Raw genomic sequence first — 15148 nt, 5'->3', positions numbered from 1 at the left:
AGATTTTTTTTTTTTGTGGCTTTCCTTTCACCAGTGTCTTAAGGACCAGATTTATAGAATACAAAAATTAAGACAGTCATGTTTTTATAAGTTTGCAGTTGTGCCTCATGCTTTTCTATTTTCAGATGCTCTTTTGATTGATTAGTAAAGCCTTAAATTGTACTGAAAAAGATTACATAAAACAGAGTGTTGGACCTCTTGAAAATAACGTCAGTTCATCCAGTCACAGCAAACAGAATACAACGAACAACCAAGATTAAATAGTCTTACACATTCTCTTAATTCACTGCTCAGTTATTAAATAAACTGTGCAGTGAGAAGAACATGAAGAGAAAAAAAAAGATCTGCAACAGAGAGACGTTTTTTTTTCCAAAGATGTATTTAATAAAAGTCATTTGGGCTACGGCTCTTACATTTACAGTTGAGACATTCCTCAGTTATTCTGGGTAACAGTAACATGTCTAGACTGTTTAATTTATCTTAATGTTTACTTTGTACAAAACAAAAAAGGCAAACATTATTCTTCTTTGTATAAAAAATATAAGTTAATTTAAATTTAAATCTAATTAAGAAAATAACAATAGTCATATAATAATAATAATAATAATAATAATAATAGTAATAATAATAATAAGGATGATGATAAAGATCATAAGCTAAACATAGTGCAGACAATGGGATATAACTGGTGCTGAAAAGGAGGAGGGACAGTGCAGTGACTTTATAATGTCTGATGGAGATGGAGTGATTAAAGGAGGAAGGCGTTCACACACACACGCACGCATACACACACACACGCAAACCTAGTAAGAAAGTGCACGACTGCCGTTCCATTTAGCACCATCAGAGCTTACATCTCTTCCTAGATTGTACACACTACTCACCTATTTCGGCAAATGAAAAGTCAGTATATATAAATATATATAACTTCAGGTAAGGTGCATGCTAATTGTTGCTCTTGGTTGAAGCTTACTGGAAGCAACTCTGAAAAGTAAGACAGTAGGATGGATCACGTGGAGGAAACTGATGGTGCATACGAACCCACGCAGCGACACCCAGGATCTGCAACCAATGAGGACATTCATCAAAATGATACATTCACCACACTCAGGGGGGGAGAGGGGGGGCTGCAGAACCAGTCGGACAACAACAAAACAAACACAAAAAAAAAAAACAACAAAAAAAAAACATGAAAGATTTGAGCAGACACTTGAGTCTGAAAAATGAATGAGGACAAAACGGTTTGTCTCTTGGAAGATCTTGGAAACTTTTTTAAGAATCCAAACGTATCTTCTAGTTTGATTTAGGAAAATTAGTTATTTCTCTCTACAGCCTGTGTGTCACACAGTGGCAAAAATTCAAACAACACTCATGAGTTACAATCCCAGAGACACAATTTAACTTCGTTGAAATCATAGGAAGCCTTTAATGGTGTTTTGTGATCGTTTGGTGTTATTCCTGCATGTCCATTTAAAAGAATAGAACGGTTGTTTATGTGCTTTCTGAGGTGAAATACAGTTGTGTTCAAAATAACAGCAGTACATTATCCCTTAATGAGATCTCTCCTTGTTTCTGGTAGAAATCATATTTCTACATGGCAAATAAGGCCGTAGTGGATGTAGGAGAGCAACAACATCAACAGACATGCATTGTGTTTGATGACATGTTCAAAATAAAATGAGTGTAAAGAAGTGTGATCACTCAAGAACTTCCAAAAATTAAGAACGACACAGTTTGATGAAAAAGTCAACAGGAGAAGGGAAAACAGAAAGGCACAGAAAATGACAAGCTGTGTGGCTAAAACGTTTTCTCAACTGTTTTAAAATTGAAACCAAAACAAGAAATATGGTTGAAAAAGGGGAAACTACCAGTCCAAGGCATCAAAGAAAAGCCAAAAAAGCCACGATTCATGAGCAAGCCGACTGATCAGCTCCAGTGTGACCTAAAAGGCCGTCCGTTACCCGTGAGAACAACTACAAGATGGCTACTGAGGCCATCTTGAGGCCAGAATTGCAGTCTGCCTGTAGTTGTAGCAATGGCAGCGGAGGAACAAAGTTGTCCAGTCCGTTTTGGTCACGCTTCCAAATATTGAATTAACATTTAAAAGCCGCTTCGTTCGGATCGGCCCTTCTCTCTCGCAGGTAAGAAGATAATTTGCAGGTAATTTCTGGTAAGCTTCATTGCATAGAACCGGCAAACGTTAGCAATTGGGTAAAATTTAAAGACGGATTCCACGCCTCCAGCCAGCTTTTACCAGGCTACTAATCTGCATATTACAAACATTTCAATCTATTGCAAAGACTACATTCAAATGAATAATCTCTATTTAATTTAGTATCTCTTTGACACAAATACCAGAATTTCATTTTTTTTTTTACAATTAGTTTGCAATTTAAATAAATCCAGGAGGTAAAAAGTCAACAAGACAATAACTCCAGAAGCAGTTCTAACTGGGCAGCATTTGGATTTCTAACCAACAGTCCAAAACCCGGGAACTTCATCTGATGGAAAACTCATTGAGTGACATCAAATGTGCAAAACTGAGGAATGCGGCCTGATTGGAGTACCTGCTCACAGGTGGTAGAAGTGGGTCGGCTCCATGCAACATACGCAGATGTGAAGGAGTTTTCAGAAACATTGGAAGCGCAGCTAAGTATCAGAAAAATCTAAACCTTTAAGCGTGTTCAATCTATAAAAGGATAATAGAGAAAATACTTTGTTTTAAAGGTTCTTCTTTCCGTCCGTTTCCGTAGACTGACTCTAAATTTGGTACGTTTTTCTGCATATTTTGATTCTAAATTAAATACACCATGTTCCCAATGAATTTGTATGTATGGAGGGGGAAAAAAGCTATTAAAAGAAATTTAGAGCGTCAGTCTCCTTTTTTTTTTTTTTAAACACACTGCTTTTACTTTGAACACAAGTGTAATTTATAATGCGGTAAAGGAGAAGGGAGTACAAATTACGGATTATGCAGTCTTGGCTTAAAATAAACGAGCAGGGTTTGGATCCTGGTGATCAGAAAGATGTTGGTGCAGCTGGTTCCTAAATGCTGAGGGGTGAGGAGCTGCAGGGACCACCTCACACTTTAAACAATGTGACTCTCTCATGACTGTTCACCAACGTCAACATCACAGTTCATCCATGTTTCTAGGGGGATCTCTGCAATCTCCACATAGAACAGGCTGTGTTTATTCAAGTACTGCAAAGGATATTTGCTAAAAAAGAAAAAAAAAAAAGTAATTGCAAACACATTCTAATGTCCGCCTTCTCAATAAGGTGTCGCTACACCAGACATCTGCTCTACACATTCCTTCTGTCTCTGGGAATAACTTGCTGAAGTAGTGCGCGTGCAATAAACTCAACACAGAAGGCAAACAGTACCATCTCAAAGGAGCCTGAACTGAAAAGCAAAATTCACATATCCTAGCCTGTTGAAGGTCTAGAGTAAGGCCTCTTCAAATACAAGACCATAACAGGAACAAGTTCAAATTAAGGAAAATGACAAGAAAAAGCCAAAAATAATAATAATTAAAACAATAACAAAAACCAAAAATAAAATACAGGAAATGACTCAAAGGCCGTTCTATCAAATAGTTTCCCAAGCTGAGAAGACGCAGGGTGATGGGCTGAGATCCCTCCCCGACCGATGTCTGTCAGTCTCTGGGATCGGTGAAACCGTCAGTGTGGACACCTCCGTCACCCGATGAGGTAACTGTGTGTTTTTCAAAAGTCAAGCCGCTTTCAGCGTGTCAAACTCCTGCAGACGCAGGCCGTGGTGCCTCCCCGTCTCCTCCACCCCGTCCCCGCTCCCCCTCGTGAAATGTCTAGGACCGTGGCGGGATTCACTTCGCATGTTTCTTTGTTGGGTCAGAGACCCCTTTGGTAGTCAGTTGTCCACCCTGACGGGTCCTGATTCACTGGGCCGGCTGGGCAGAACGTCCTCCTCCTCCCCCCGAACTATCTGTTCCCAATGATTCAGGTTCTCCCTGGAAACAAAAAGGGACCAGAGCAGAGAAAACACACTTTAGTCTGCTTTAGAAAACGATTAATACCCCTCCATCCATTTTACACTGTAATTCAATGTATTTTATCTGGATTTTTATGACAGAAACTAGCATATAATTGCAAGAGGATGCAATTTTATATATATAACAAAAATATTTTGGACAATCCTGATCATCCTCTTCATGAGGCTGTCATAGATAAACGGATCAGAGGCTTCTTCAAATTTGCTGTAATACAGGCTGCTACATAAGATCCTTCCTATCCACAGTCAAAATGTATCCAATAGAATACATTAAACTTAGTGGTTGAAAATTGAAAAGTTGTGGAAAAGTTTTAAGTATATGATTATTTAACTCAAATTAATACCTGTTAACAAAGCATGATCATCCACTACCATAATGCAAAAATAATCCTAAACGTTTGCTGAACTTCTTCAAATAGCGCTAGCACCTTTAGCACCACTGTAAATCATTAATCGTGAAAACTAGCGGATCCGTAATGAAGACGACCCCTCCATTAATCCATCCTAATGGACGCGTGTAAGAAGCGTCATGGCTGTATGCTGCCATCTTCCTCGGCCAGCCGGCCTGATGCAGTCTGCACGTCTTTGGCAGATCCCAGCATGAGCTGCAGGGCTCCGTGGGGTCTAGGCCCGCTGCCCACCCAGAGCCGGGTGCTGACGTACAGCCGGGGCTTACACATTACACTGCTCACTTTGTTTGCATTCCCCGCAGATCAAGGACACATTTTAAAACAGCAGCAGAAGGGCGAGCGAATGTGCAACTCGACCCTGTTTGAAAAGCAGTAATAACAGCCGTAAATACATTCTTTACGCGCTTATTGAACTTGAAGAGGAGAGCTGCAGCAGACAAGCCAGTGCATCACGGTGGGAGGAATGACAGCTTTTTTTTCCTTATGGGTATTAAAAAAAGTTGAGGCATTACGCTGAGATAAAGCAGCTGGCATTCTTAGAGTGCTCAGAATGTGCAGTTTTATAGTGCTCATACTCCTTAACAGCTTTAATTTATTGTGATGGATCAATTATCTCTAATCTCTCTCAGAAAGACAATATTGTTTAATGAAAGGTCCTGACTGCTGCTTTTTGAAATTCTTTCATTCCTAAATATAGCTCATTCCATCAAAAGTAGCTCATAAACCCCCCCAAAAAAAACAAAAGAAAAACTTACTTGCAGGCATTTAGGAGTGGACTAGATGGAGGGAAAAGCTCTGAAAGTGTCGTGTAGCATGGAATTGCCACACTGTTGTAGAATCCCACCTTCGAAACGAAAGAGAAAAGTAAAAAGCAACTTATTTGTTGCTTTTGTACAATGAGCTTCAGGAATAGTTTGATGACTTTATGCCAAGCAACAAGTTACTCTGTCATATCTGCATTGTTGAACCTACTTATAAAGAAGAAAAGAGAAACTGAATCCATGGCTAAATCTGAAAACTTAATAAATGATTCAGCAATTAAACAAAAATGGTTTTTCCTCAGAAATATTAAAACGTCTTGTGCCCTTCTTTTGGAGGTGAGCAAAACTTACAAGGCTATTTATGTCTCGTAAAGAAGTAAATAAGATATGCTGTAATTAATTTGGGTTTTCATTTGAACAAATGCATGTGGATTTATTTTACTGAGGTACAGACAAATTCCTCTTTCTCTGAAGATGAATGTTTATTTTTTGATTGTTAATGTTTACGCCTTACTGGTTAGAAAGATTTTATTATTTGACTCTGAATTAGTTGATCATTAATGTGAATATAGCAGAAACAGTAGATCTAAACTTGCGTATTTAGTGTGCAAATGAGGAAAATTAAGCATTAAATGGGTACAATTCTGACCACTAGATGGCGACAAAGTGCTTCTGACATTATAACAAGTACGTGTCAAATATGTTTCAACAGGCATTAGGGGGAACAATAGGCCTCCATGCTTCTCTGTGGTTTTTACAATGGAGTATCAGAGCAATAGTAATAAAAAATAAAATTATGAGAATAAAGTCATAATAATATGAGAATACAGGATTACTCTCTGATTTAACTTAGGTTCAAAATTAATTGAGCAAGCCAATAGTGGAGGTTCTTCAAAAATGTATTTTTGAATATTATGGTGAATGACAGTACGCATACTGCCATCATTTGACACAAAGATTTGTAAAGAATCTGCCATTTGTGTTGTTAGTGACTACAGCTATCTGTTCTGAAACATCTCAGTCTGGGAAGTTTTGTCCAAAAATATTCAGTTTAAAAGTTTTAAAGTTCTATTTATTTTTCAAATTGTCCCTTTAATGCCAACAAAAACCCAAATTCAAATATGGTCTGCAACTATTTTCTTAAAATAGTATGTTAATCCTGTTCCGCCTCTGCCATTTGTGCTTCCCTCTCTCCGCAGTCTTATGTTTACAGACTAAGTTCCCACCAGAGCATGCATGTCTCTTCTCTGTGTGTGTGTGTGTGTGAGTGTGTGGCGTACAGCACACATATATTCTGTGCTGGTCTTACTTGGCCCTGGGGAACCTCGTCCTTCTTGTCTCTGTCCATCATAGGGATCGGCTGAATTCCGATCTTCTTCATTTCATCTCCCTGCAGAGGAACAAAACAACAAGATACCTTTTATTTTGTGCATACTGCGGTAAACCTCCTGACCACCTGACAGTTCTATTTTGGGTGATTGGGGTTGTAGGACATGCAAAGTTGCAGCACTATTTACAAGCAAGAATAGAGGCCTGACTGTTAAAACTGGAGGCATGATCGTGACACTGAAACTTTTTGAGCTCAAACAGTATCCCACTGTACCTCAGCCCAGAACTCAGCATAGATGTCGTTAGCTGTGAGTCGTGTGACTTGCCACCGCTTGGTAACAGAACACAGGTCACATGCTGTCATCATCAGACCAATCACACGGTCCCTGGAGGGGAGCAGAGCCTTGTTATATCCATGCAGACGGAAACGAAAGCGGCTTTTAAGGACACTCTTTCTGGGACTGGCATCCTGACCTGTGCGAATGGTTGTTCAGGTCCAAGCCGCCGGTGGTCAGGAGCTCCGTCAGCTGCTGGTGGTTGTTGAAGTAGAGGGCGAGGTCGGTAGCGATGATGGCCTTCCGGATGATCTCCAGCACCTGCTCATACTCGCTGGAATTCAGGTTGGAGAAAATATTGTGCCCTTCCAGCTATGAAAAACAAAGAGATCAATAAAAAAGCAAAAGCTCCACTTATGAGGCGTTCAGCTCAGCTACACTGCAACACGTTTTAATCACAGGTTCATCTAAGCCCCATCCAGTGGATCATTGAGCGCTAAGAATGAAGATCTTGGTAATGGACTTTAAATCACATTTTTATCAAATCAGCTGATCCAAAAAGAAAAAAAAGACAAGAGAAACTTGGGAGAAATGCCAAATTGATAATCAGTATGATCAAAGAGTTGCCTCAACCCTTCAAAGTGATTCAACCAAAGAAAATAAGTGAAAGGTCAAAGGTTATGGATGCAAACGTGAAATGATCTTTGCTCTTTGATCCAGTATGAGATCATCTCTTTTGTAGTACCACAACCAAACAGCAATCTCCAAGATGTGCAAAAAGTTGAAATGTCCCCGTTAGAATTTTGATGCTTATTTCTGAGCTCTTGTTTTTTTTTTTTTTGCTCTGTCTTTTCGTCTTGAGGACCTTTATATAAAAAGACACAGAAAATACTTTTTTCTCCCAGACTTTTTGGCAAGATGTGATTATGCCAATGTGACAAAAAATAATTCTGGATTTATAGCATTTCATATTAGCTTTTAGCATGGTTAGCATTACTAAAACACCTATGTCTGATGTTTGTCTATATTCTTCCCTTAAAGACCGTGGATCCTTACCTTAACTTTGTGACTCAGATTTCCAAAAAGCTGTCAACATTTTGAAATCAAACATGCTCCATAACAGACATGTTGAAAGCTCAAAAGGAAAAAAAAAAAACAAAAACATAGCAACTTTGATGTACTGTGTGGTCTGCCACTATTTTCTTTTTTTTTTTTTTTTTCTCTCACAGAATTTAACCAGGTGAAGCTACAATGGGTTTTGTCTAGAAAATATTTATAGACACAGAAGGTTTGTTTTCATCTTGGATGCAAATGTACAGTGTATATTCGTATGTACAGTTTGGACTTAATTACTGCTGTTTTGAGTCTGTATGCTCCAGTTAGTGATTAACCAATTACTAAATTAATTGAGAATTATTTTATAATCAATTCATCACGATAAATCTGATTAACTGCTTCAGCCAAAATCATTTCATATAAATTCTGATTATAATAAACTGAGAGATCTTAGTTACAGTGCACCGAGCGTATCGTAGAGGAGCTCTACCTGCAGGATGGAGACAGTCTGGGAGAAGTGGTGCTGCTCCATGGTGGAGGTGGAGTACAGAGCAGCCAGTGGATGGTCAAACTTCTGCAGGTATGTGTTGCTGTAACCTCGATGGTCCAGGTCGTGACACAGACAGGCTACCAACAAACCCTTCTTCTGCAAAAGAAGGAGGCTCATTGGCAAGAAACGAAAGCGGCTAAAATTGAGAATTAATCTTAATTGTTGGCTTTCTTATAAGCCAAGCGAGACGCAAACCTCTAGCTCTGTGAAGATCCCCGTGGATTTTTGCAGGATGGCGAACATGCAGTGCGCCACTGTGACCGCGTGCTTCCAGTTGTGGTAGGGCACACGGCGGTAGTTTTTCCGTACCGACATGGTGAATCTGCAGAGCTTCTCCAGCTCAAAGCTGAACACACATAGGAAATAAAAAAAGAAAAGATTACCCAGAGAATTAGAGACTAACAACGTCCTTCCTTCTGTGGCAGTACCTGGACTTTCCACAGGAGCTGTGAACCATGTAGATGAAGACGGCCGGCCAGATCTCCTCAAAGGGACTGATGTCAAACTGGAACCTGGAGGAAGACGTAACATGAGCAGCATGTGAACTCTCATCATTTTGTTCACAAACATCTGGCTTACACACAGAATCAGGTTTTCATCCAGTGGCTTGCAAAATATTTCGTTTTCACACTGTCACATTTCAACCACAAACTTTAATGTATGCTACTGGGGATTCATATGACAGACCGGCACAAAGTAACCAAAAATTATGAAGCGGAAGTAATAAAAATCTGAAAAGTGTAGCATGGAGTTTTCCTAAGCCCCCCTTACTCCGACGTTCCTGAAAAAAAAAAAACATACAGTGCAATGCTTTCAGAAGTCCAGCTGTTCAAACGGTTATCTGAAAATGTAAAGAGTCTGGTACAATATTTCTTTGTGTCCTACTTGGTCGTCCATCTAAACTAGGACTCTGCAACCTTCAACTCCAGAGCTGCAAGTGATCTAAACTGACATGCTGGATAAAGAAGACTATTCATCAAAGAAACACTTAACAGGCCTTCTGGAGAACCTGAAGGGAGTCGTGCTATATTGTGAAATACAGTGGTGGCAGCATCATGCTGTGAGGGTGTTTTCTTAAAGCAGAGACAGGGAAGCTTGTCAGAGATAGAAATAAATGCAGGGCAATCCTAGAAGAATAAAATGTTTAACAATCTGGCAAGACCTGAACATTTCCGTTCACATTCACTCTGGCCAAACTTGAGCTGTTTGCAAATATTTCCATTTCTTGATGTGCAAAGCTGCTAATGCATGCCACCCTCTTCAGATATTTATCTGTAAAAGTATTTGAAATCCTTTCCCTTCCATTTCACAATAACTCGCTACTTGATTTTGCATCCCATAAACTCCAAATAAAACAGCAAAAAGCGTGGCTGCAACGTGAAAACGCTCCTTAAGGTTTGAATGGCGTGAACACTTTTATTCACTCACGTTTCAATTTCTTTGTAAATGGGTTCAGGAAGGTTGAGCTGGCTGAGGGTCTTCCACTCCTCTGACGTGCAGATGCTGTGATAGGACAGCTTTTCCATCGTCACTCTGTAGATGCATTCAGAGTGCCGGATCCTGTGGTACATCTGGAGAGAGACAGCGGCGAGACCGCAGAGCGGGAATCACTCTTTAAAATGTCAACACACACGCTGAACACTCGAGAGCAGTAAATGACACAGAAACCCTGAGCATGATGTGAAACTCTTCATGCGTCACTGCTGTAATTTCACTAAAAGAGGGCTTTTTCCCCCGGCCTCCCTCAACATCTGGTTTGTGTCCCTGTCCCCCCGCGCAGACAAACGGGCAGTGGAAGCGGCCAGGTACAGGCGCCCAGGCCCCGCGTAAATCACCGCGGATCAGGAGCCGGCCAAAGTTACGTTTCCTAGAGACGTGGGGCATAAATCACAGCCAAACATAAATCCTGTCACTGGACGGATGCGAGAGAGCGGTCGTCTTAAAATATTAACATCCCGCATCAATTTTAAAACCAGCTTTGTGACGCCGCTCCCTGCGTAAGCATGTCGCACGGAGCCGACAGCGACCCAGGTCCCGCGGTGAGCTGACGCTTTGACAGACAGACCACACAATGCAGTGGCTGGGAGTTTAGCGTTGTTCAGAGAGATAATCGTCACTTTTTATCCATATTTCGAGGTAATGGACACTACAAATAGAAACTGCAGTCTGGATTGTGGAGGGAAATTACAATTGCACAGTAGCACGTAAGCTGCAACAAACATGAAGAGTGGAGAACGCTGAGGGTCAGCTGACAATCACCACCGATCTGGACTGTCACAGATTATTGTACCGCTTGTCATTTATTGTGAAAAATTTCTCATCATGATACGAATTCTCTTTTATCATCGTCACGATAAATTTTAATTAATGATGTTAAAGAAAAAACTAAACTAGCAGTATTATCAGAAATGTTTTTACTATTTTCCCCACTATTGTTAAACAAATAGTGGGCAATCAGTAAATTTAAAATTATTATTAAATAAAGTTGCTGTGTCCAGTTTAGTTATATAAATCTCACTTTTTAAATATGTGGCATCCTGAAAAATGGGAATATTTTTCGAGAACGATATTTGTGTTTGCTGTGCCATGCATTTACAGTCATACAGTTACCTACAAAATGAAGTATTAAATAGTTTGGGGGTTTTTTTTACCTTAATTTTTATCGTTATCACAATAGTACCACAAAATATTGCCATAAAATTTTAAGTCCATATCTCCCACCCCTTTAAGAGATTTTTAGGTATTTCATCAAAAACATTTAAGCTTGTGTGGGATACTCACATTTGCACAGTGTAAGGCCAGAGCACAAAAGACGGCAAACATCTTAAAGTTGTTCTCATCGGTTTTAGTGAAGGCACTTCCGCTTAGCTTGTTCACCATCTGCACCACGCCGATAACAGTCCCCCTGCTCACAATGGGCATGCACAGGATGTTCCGCGTGGTGTAGCCAGTTTTGAGGTCTACCTCTCTACCGGAGAGCAAATGCACAGAGAGAAGGCATCAGTTTGACCTTTAACTCCATGTTGCTTACAGGTTTTAGACAAGTGGGTTTTCTTTGTGACTCTAACACATTCCAACTAGTTAGAATACAATAACTTAATGATATTTAAACAATGAGACAATAAAGAGAGCAGTGATTTACCGGTTGAACCGTGGGTCTGCATAGGCATCTGGGATATTTAAGACTTCCCCTGTCCGAGCTACTTGGCCAGCTATTCCTTTGTCTATGGAAAACCTGCAGAGGCACGAGATGGGAGAGAGGAAGCATTTATTGGATAAACATTATGTTAAAGAGCTATATATGAACAAATGTGATGATATTCTACAGTAAAGTCAGGTATTATCTGAATGCAGTATTGATATATTCAATATATTTTACAGAGATTTTATGTGACAATTATTTTTGTTAAATCCAATATGGCCGACAGACAGAAAAGCATGCCAACCGACCCGGTCCCTCCTTCTACTGTAGACATCAGACATCAGATAACCCCTAAAGAACAATACTACTGATGTCTTTTTCAAATAATTACTTTGTATTTGGAGAACATTACAGTTGATCACCTAAAAATATATATATATTTTTATTTTTTGCAAATTTTTTTTCCTACCTTTTTTTATGCCTTAAGAAAATAAAAAAAGGAAATAAATCCTGACACAAAGGATCTTAATTCATGCATGAAAGGGTTAAGGTTGGATTTAATATTTTAATTTTGACCAGACCATTAATCACACCAAAAGGACATTAAAGTTTGTGGTTGTGGTGTTAATATTTTTACAATACTGCAAAAACACAAAACCTTGTCTGGTGTTTTTGGCCTAGTTTCTAGTTTAAATATCTTACTGCACTTTAAATAACTCAACACTAACATGTAAGTTACTTTCAACAAGGTGTGGGAGTTGTTTTAAGTCAATAATTAATTTATCAATACTTCCTGATGGAAAAAAAAAATACTAGTTTTAAGTGAAATAATCTGCCAGTGGAACAAGTGGAACATTTTATAACTTATGAGAAAAATGCTTAGTAAGATTTTGTGTTTTTGCAGTGTGTTGGTCAAAAACACAATCACCCCACAAACACATTAATCTTTGTGGTTGTAATGTTAATATTTATGAAGTGACTTTTGCTTTTACCACAAAACATTAGTGATTTAAGTGCAGGAATCTGTCTTTCAACATATCTAAAACATAAAAATACAAATCTGAAAACCACTTCAGAGTTAAGAGTATAGAATGAAAAGGTTATAAACCTTATTTCTTTTGTTTTCCTAAACACAGGTTTGCCTTCCTTCTCCTCCCCGATGTCGAACAGGTCAGAGTACAGTTCTTTGTTGCTGTGATCTACCTGGAAGAGCGCACATCTGTCTGCATTCACCAGGTTTTTTGCATATATCTGTAAAGCAAAAGAAGGGGCGCATCATTTTACAGATGGTTAAACCAACAAGGAATCATCAGTTTAGTTTTAGTGACTAACACACTACTGGTTTAATCTTTGTTGGCAGAAATTAAACAAACTGTTTATTCAAAGTTGATCATTTTACAGTTTCAATCTGATGACACCCAAGCAACAATTTCAGCCAGATGAGGCGTTAGAGGAAGAACTCCCCTCAAAATAATCATATTTTATTGGTTATAAATATTTTTACAGAGTCAATTTCCCTAATATAGATGTAAAGAAAAACTGATAAAGCATAAGTCAGACTCACCATAATATGTTCAAGTAGAGAATCTATTGCCACAATGTTATCAAAGTATGTTCTGTGCAAAAAGGAAACAACACATTGAGATGTTTTAACAATCAGAAAGCTCTGCTGACTTTCACATTAAAATTGTAAACGCTACAATCCAGCCTTAAGCTAATCCACATTTTGTTGTGTTGTAGCCACACATTTCAGAGCTTTTTATTAGGATTTTACGTGACACACCAACATAAGGTTGGTGTATTAGTGCAACAAATAAATGCACACCACTTAGATTTTTTTATTTAAATTTGCAAAGACAAAATTATTTTTTACCGCCATGATTGACTTTGTGTTGGCCTGTCACATAAAAATCCACCAAACATACACAAGTTATACAAGTTTGTGGTTGTAATGTAACAAAATGTGGAAAAGCTTCAGGAGTATTAATATGTTTGCAGTGCACTATGAGCTTGTTAAAATATAATTATTACTCCTACTGCGAGAACACAATGTTTATTTAGGACTTGTGTTGTCGTGAATGCAGTTAAATCGCTGCCACACATGAAAGCATTTCCAAATTTTAGGATCATGGTGTAAAAACAAACTTCACAGGTTTTCACCAGCTTTCATTGAGAGTTACAGAAGCAGATCTCAGTGCAGCTCTTACTTTGACACATCTAGTAGGAAGTCATTAAGCTCAGTCTGTTTGGCAAGGCCTCTGCACATCTAATAAAGAAAAATAGGTCAGGATCAGACACACAGATGTATGAAGAACTTTTTCTTTTCTTTTCTCAACACATCCAGCACGTTCTGTAAGCGAAGTGGTTCACTGTCTACAAACAGGCTCGCGGGCCGTCTTCTCGTGTCTGTAACAACGGCGCGTGTCGGCAGCAAGCAGCGCTTCGGCGCTAACCGAGGCTCAGAGGTCCACTGTGGCCAGAGCTGCAGTGGGACGCTGCTCCTCTGGGGTACTATGTTATCTTTTTCATAAAACATAATGACGTCTCAGGGGAGATGTTTGTTGAACGCATGGTCTTGTTGATTGGACTGGGCACACTGACAACCCGGTTCCTGTACACAGTGGATTTCCCCAGTGCAGAACCAGAACAAACAATGTCATCCAGAAGCATAATAAACGGTAGGTTACACCTTGTTGCCAGAGGCTCAGGAGGAGAACTGCAGCACATCTGTTAGAGGGGGCAAGCTCAAATTCAGATCAGGTCTGTATGCAGGCATGCCTACCTGTACTTGATGAATGGCAACAGATGCCCAAGCTAAATTTGCTGTTGCAACCTGCAAAAAAAAAAGAAAAAAAAAAAAGAAAAAAAAGAAGGTAAACTTAGTTTTAAAGTTCTGGAGACAGAAAATCAATAAATTCAAGCCACCTATACACATTTTGACAGTTTTTTAAAAGAGTCACAGTCAAGCTAGTTCTCTCACAAATTCAGTGCAGCTCTACATACTCAGCTAAAATCCTACAAAAAAGCGTCACATCCTTGCTGTTCTGGTTTCTGCTTACAGAGCTTTAATGTTTCGCAGATTTATTTGGAAAAACAAACAAACTGCATGCAACCTGTGCAGCTGCAAAGGTAGTGGAAAAAGGTACTCCCATCAGGATGTGGTGTAAATGAGTCTCTGCTTCATTGTGAGAGCTATAAAACCAACAGGATGAAGTGGCAAGAAGTCAAATCGAACTCAAACATGTTAATCTAGCCTGCATGGGTATAAGATTTGTGTCCATTTTCAACATATATGATTCTTTTTTATTACCTTTTATTACATTAAAAACATTTTAACTTTCTAAAAATCTTAAAACTTTCAGCAACAGCTTGGATATTAAAAGTTACAGCTGTGAAACACAATAAAGCATTCTAATCATCCCAAAGTTATAAATATTTGCAATAGATGTCTAGTGAAAGCTGTCAGTATTTAAAATAGCGCAGCGTTTTTATGTTGCTCTTGGCTTCAGCCCTTTTCTACTAGGATCTTGGGCACATTTCAAGTCATCCTGCTTCAGCCTTATTTAAAAAGTTGCAGGTGTGCTTGTTCTGATTT

The 15148-nt window shown here is 39.1% G+C and overlaps 1 protein-coding gene across 4 annotated transcripts in view; it reads right to left on the bottom strand.

The window, feature by feature from the left end:
* Nucleotides 1-360: 360 nt before the first annotated feature.
* pde10a (phosphodiesterase 10A) overlaps nucleotides 361-15148 on the bottom strand; it is a 50291-nt gene continuing 35503 nt past the window's right edge. For all 4 annotated transcript variants that reach the window (XM_088013505.1, XM_015010221.2, XM_015010228.2 and 1 more), the window contains 15 exons: nucleotides 14336-14386; nucleotides 13761-13819; nucleotides 13118-13169; nucleotides 12662-12804; nucleotides 11554-11646; nucleotides 11193-11379; nucleotides 9840-9982; nucleotides 8840-8923; nucleotides 8607-8757; nucleotides 8352-8507; nucleotides 7005-7177; nucleotides 6805-6916; nucleotides 6511-6591; nucleotides 5196-5284; nucleotides 361-3989 (listed from right to left, as the gene is read on the bottom strand). In XM_088013505.1, the coding sequence (XP_087869631.1) occupies nucleotides 3890-3989; nucleotides 5196-5284; nucleotides 6511-6591; nucleotides 6805-6916; nucleotides 7005-7177; nucleotides 8352-8507; nucleotides 8607-8757; nucleotides 8840-8923; nucleotides 9840-9982; nucleotides 11193-11379; nucleotides 11554-11646; nucleotides 12662-12804; nucleotides 13118-13169; nucleotides 13761-13819; nucleotides 14336-14386 (1674 nt within the window). In that variant the 3' untranslated portion in view covers nucleotides 361-3889. The remainder of the gene's footprint in view (nucleotides 3990-5195; nucleotides 5285-6510; nucleotides 6592-6804; nucleotides 6917-7004; nucleotides 7178-8351; nucleotides 8508-8606; nucleotides 8758-8839; nucleotides 8924-9839; nucleotides 9983-11192; nucleotides 11380-11553; nucleotides 11647-12661; nucleotides 12805-13117; nucleotides 13170-13760; nucleotides 13820-14335; nucleotides 14387-15148) is intronic.

This window comes from Poecilia mexicana, unplaced genomic scaffold, assembly GCF_051168715.1.
Source record: "Poecilia mexicana isolate PSO_F unplaced genomic scaffold, ASM5116871v1 scaffold_15, whole genome shotgun sequence".
Taxonomy (NCBI): Eukaryota; Metazoa; Chordata; class Actinopteri; order Cyprinodontiformes; family Poeciliidae; genus Poecilia; species Poecilia mexicana.
The sequence above is the reverse complement of the archived record's forward strand: the minus strand, read 5'-3'. Positions and strand labels throughout refer to the sequence as shown.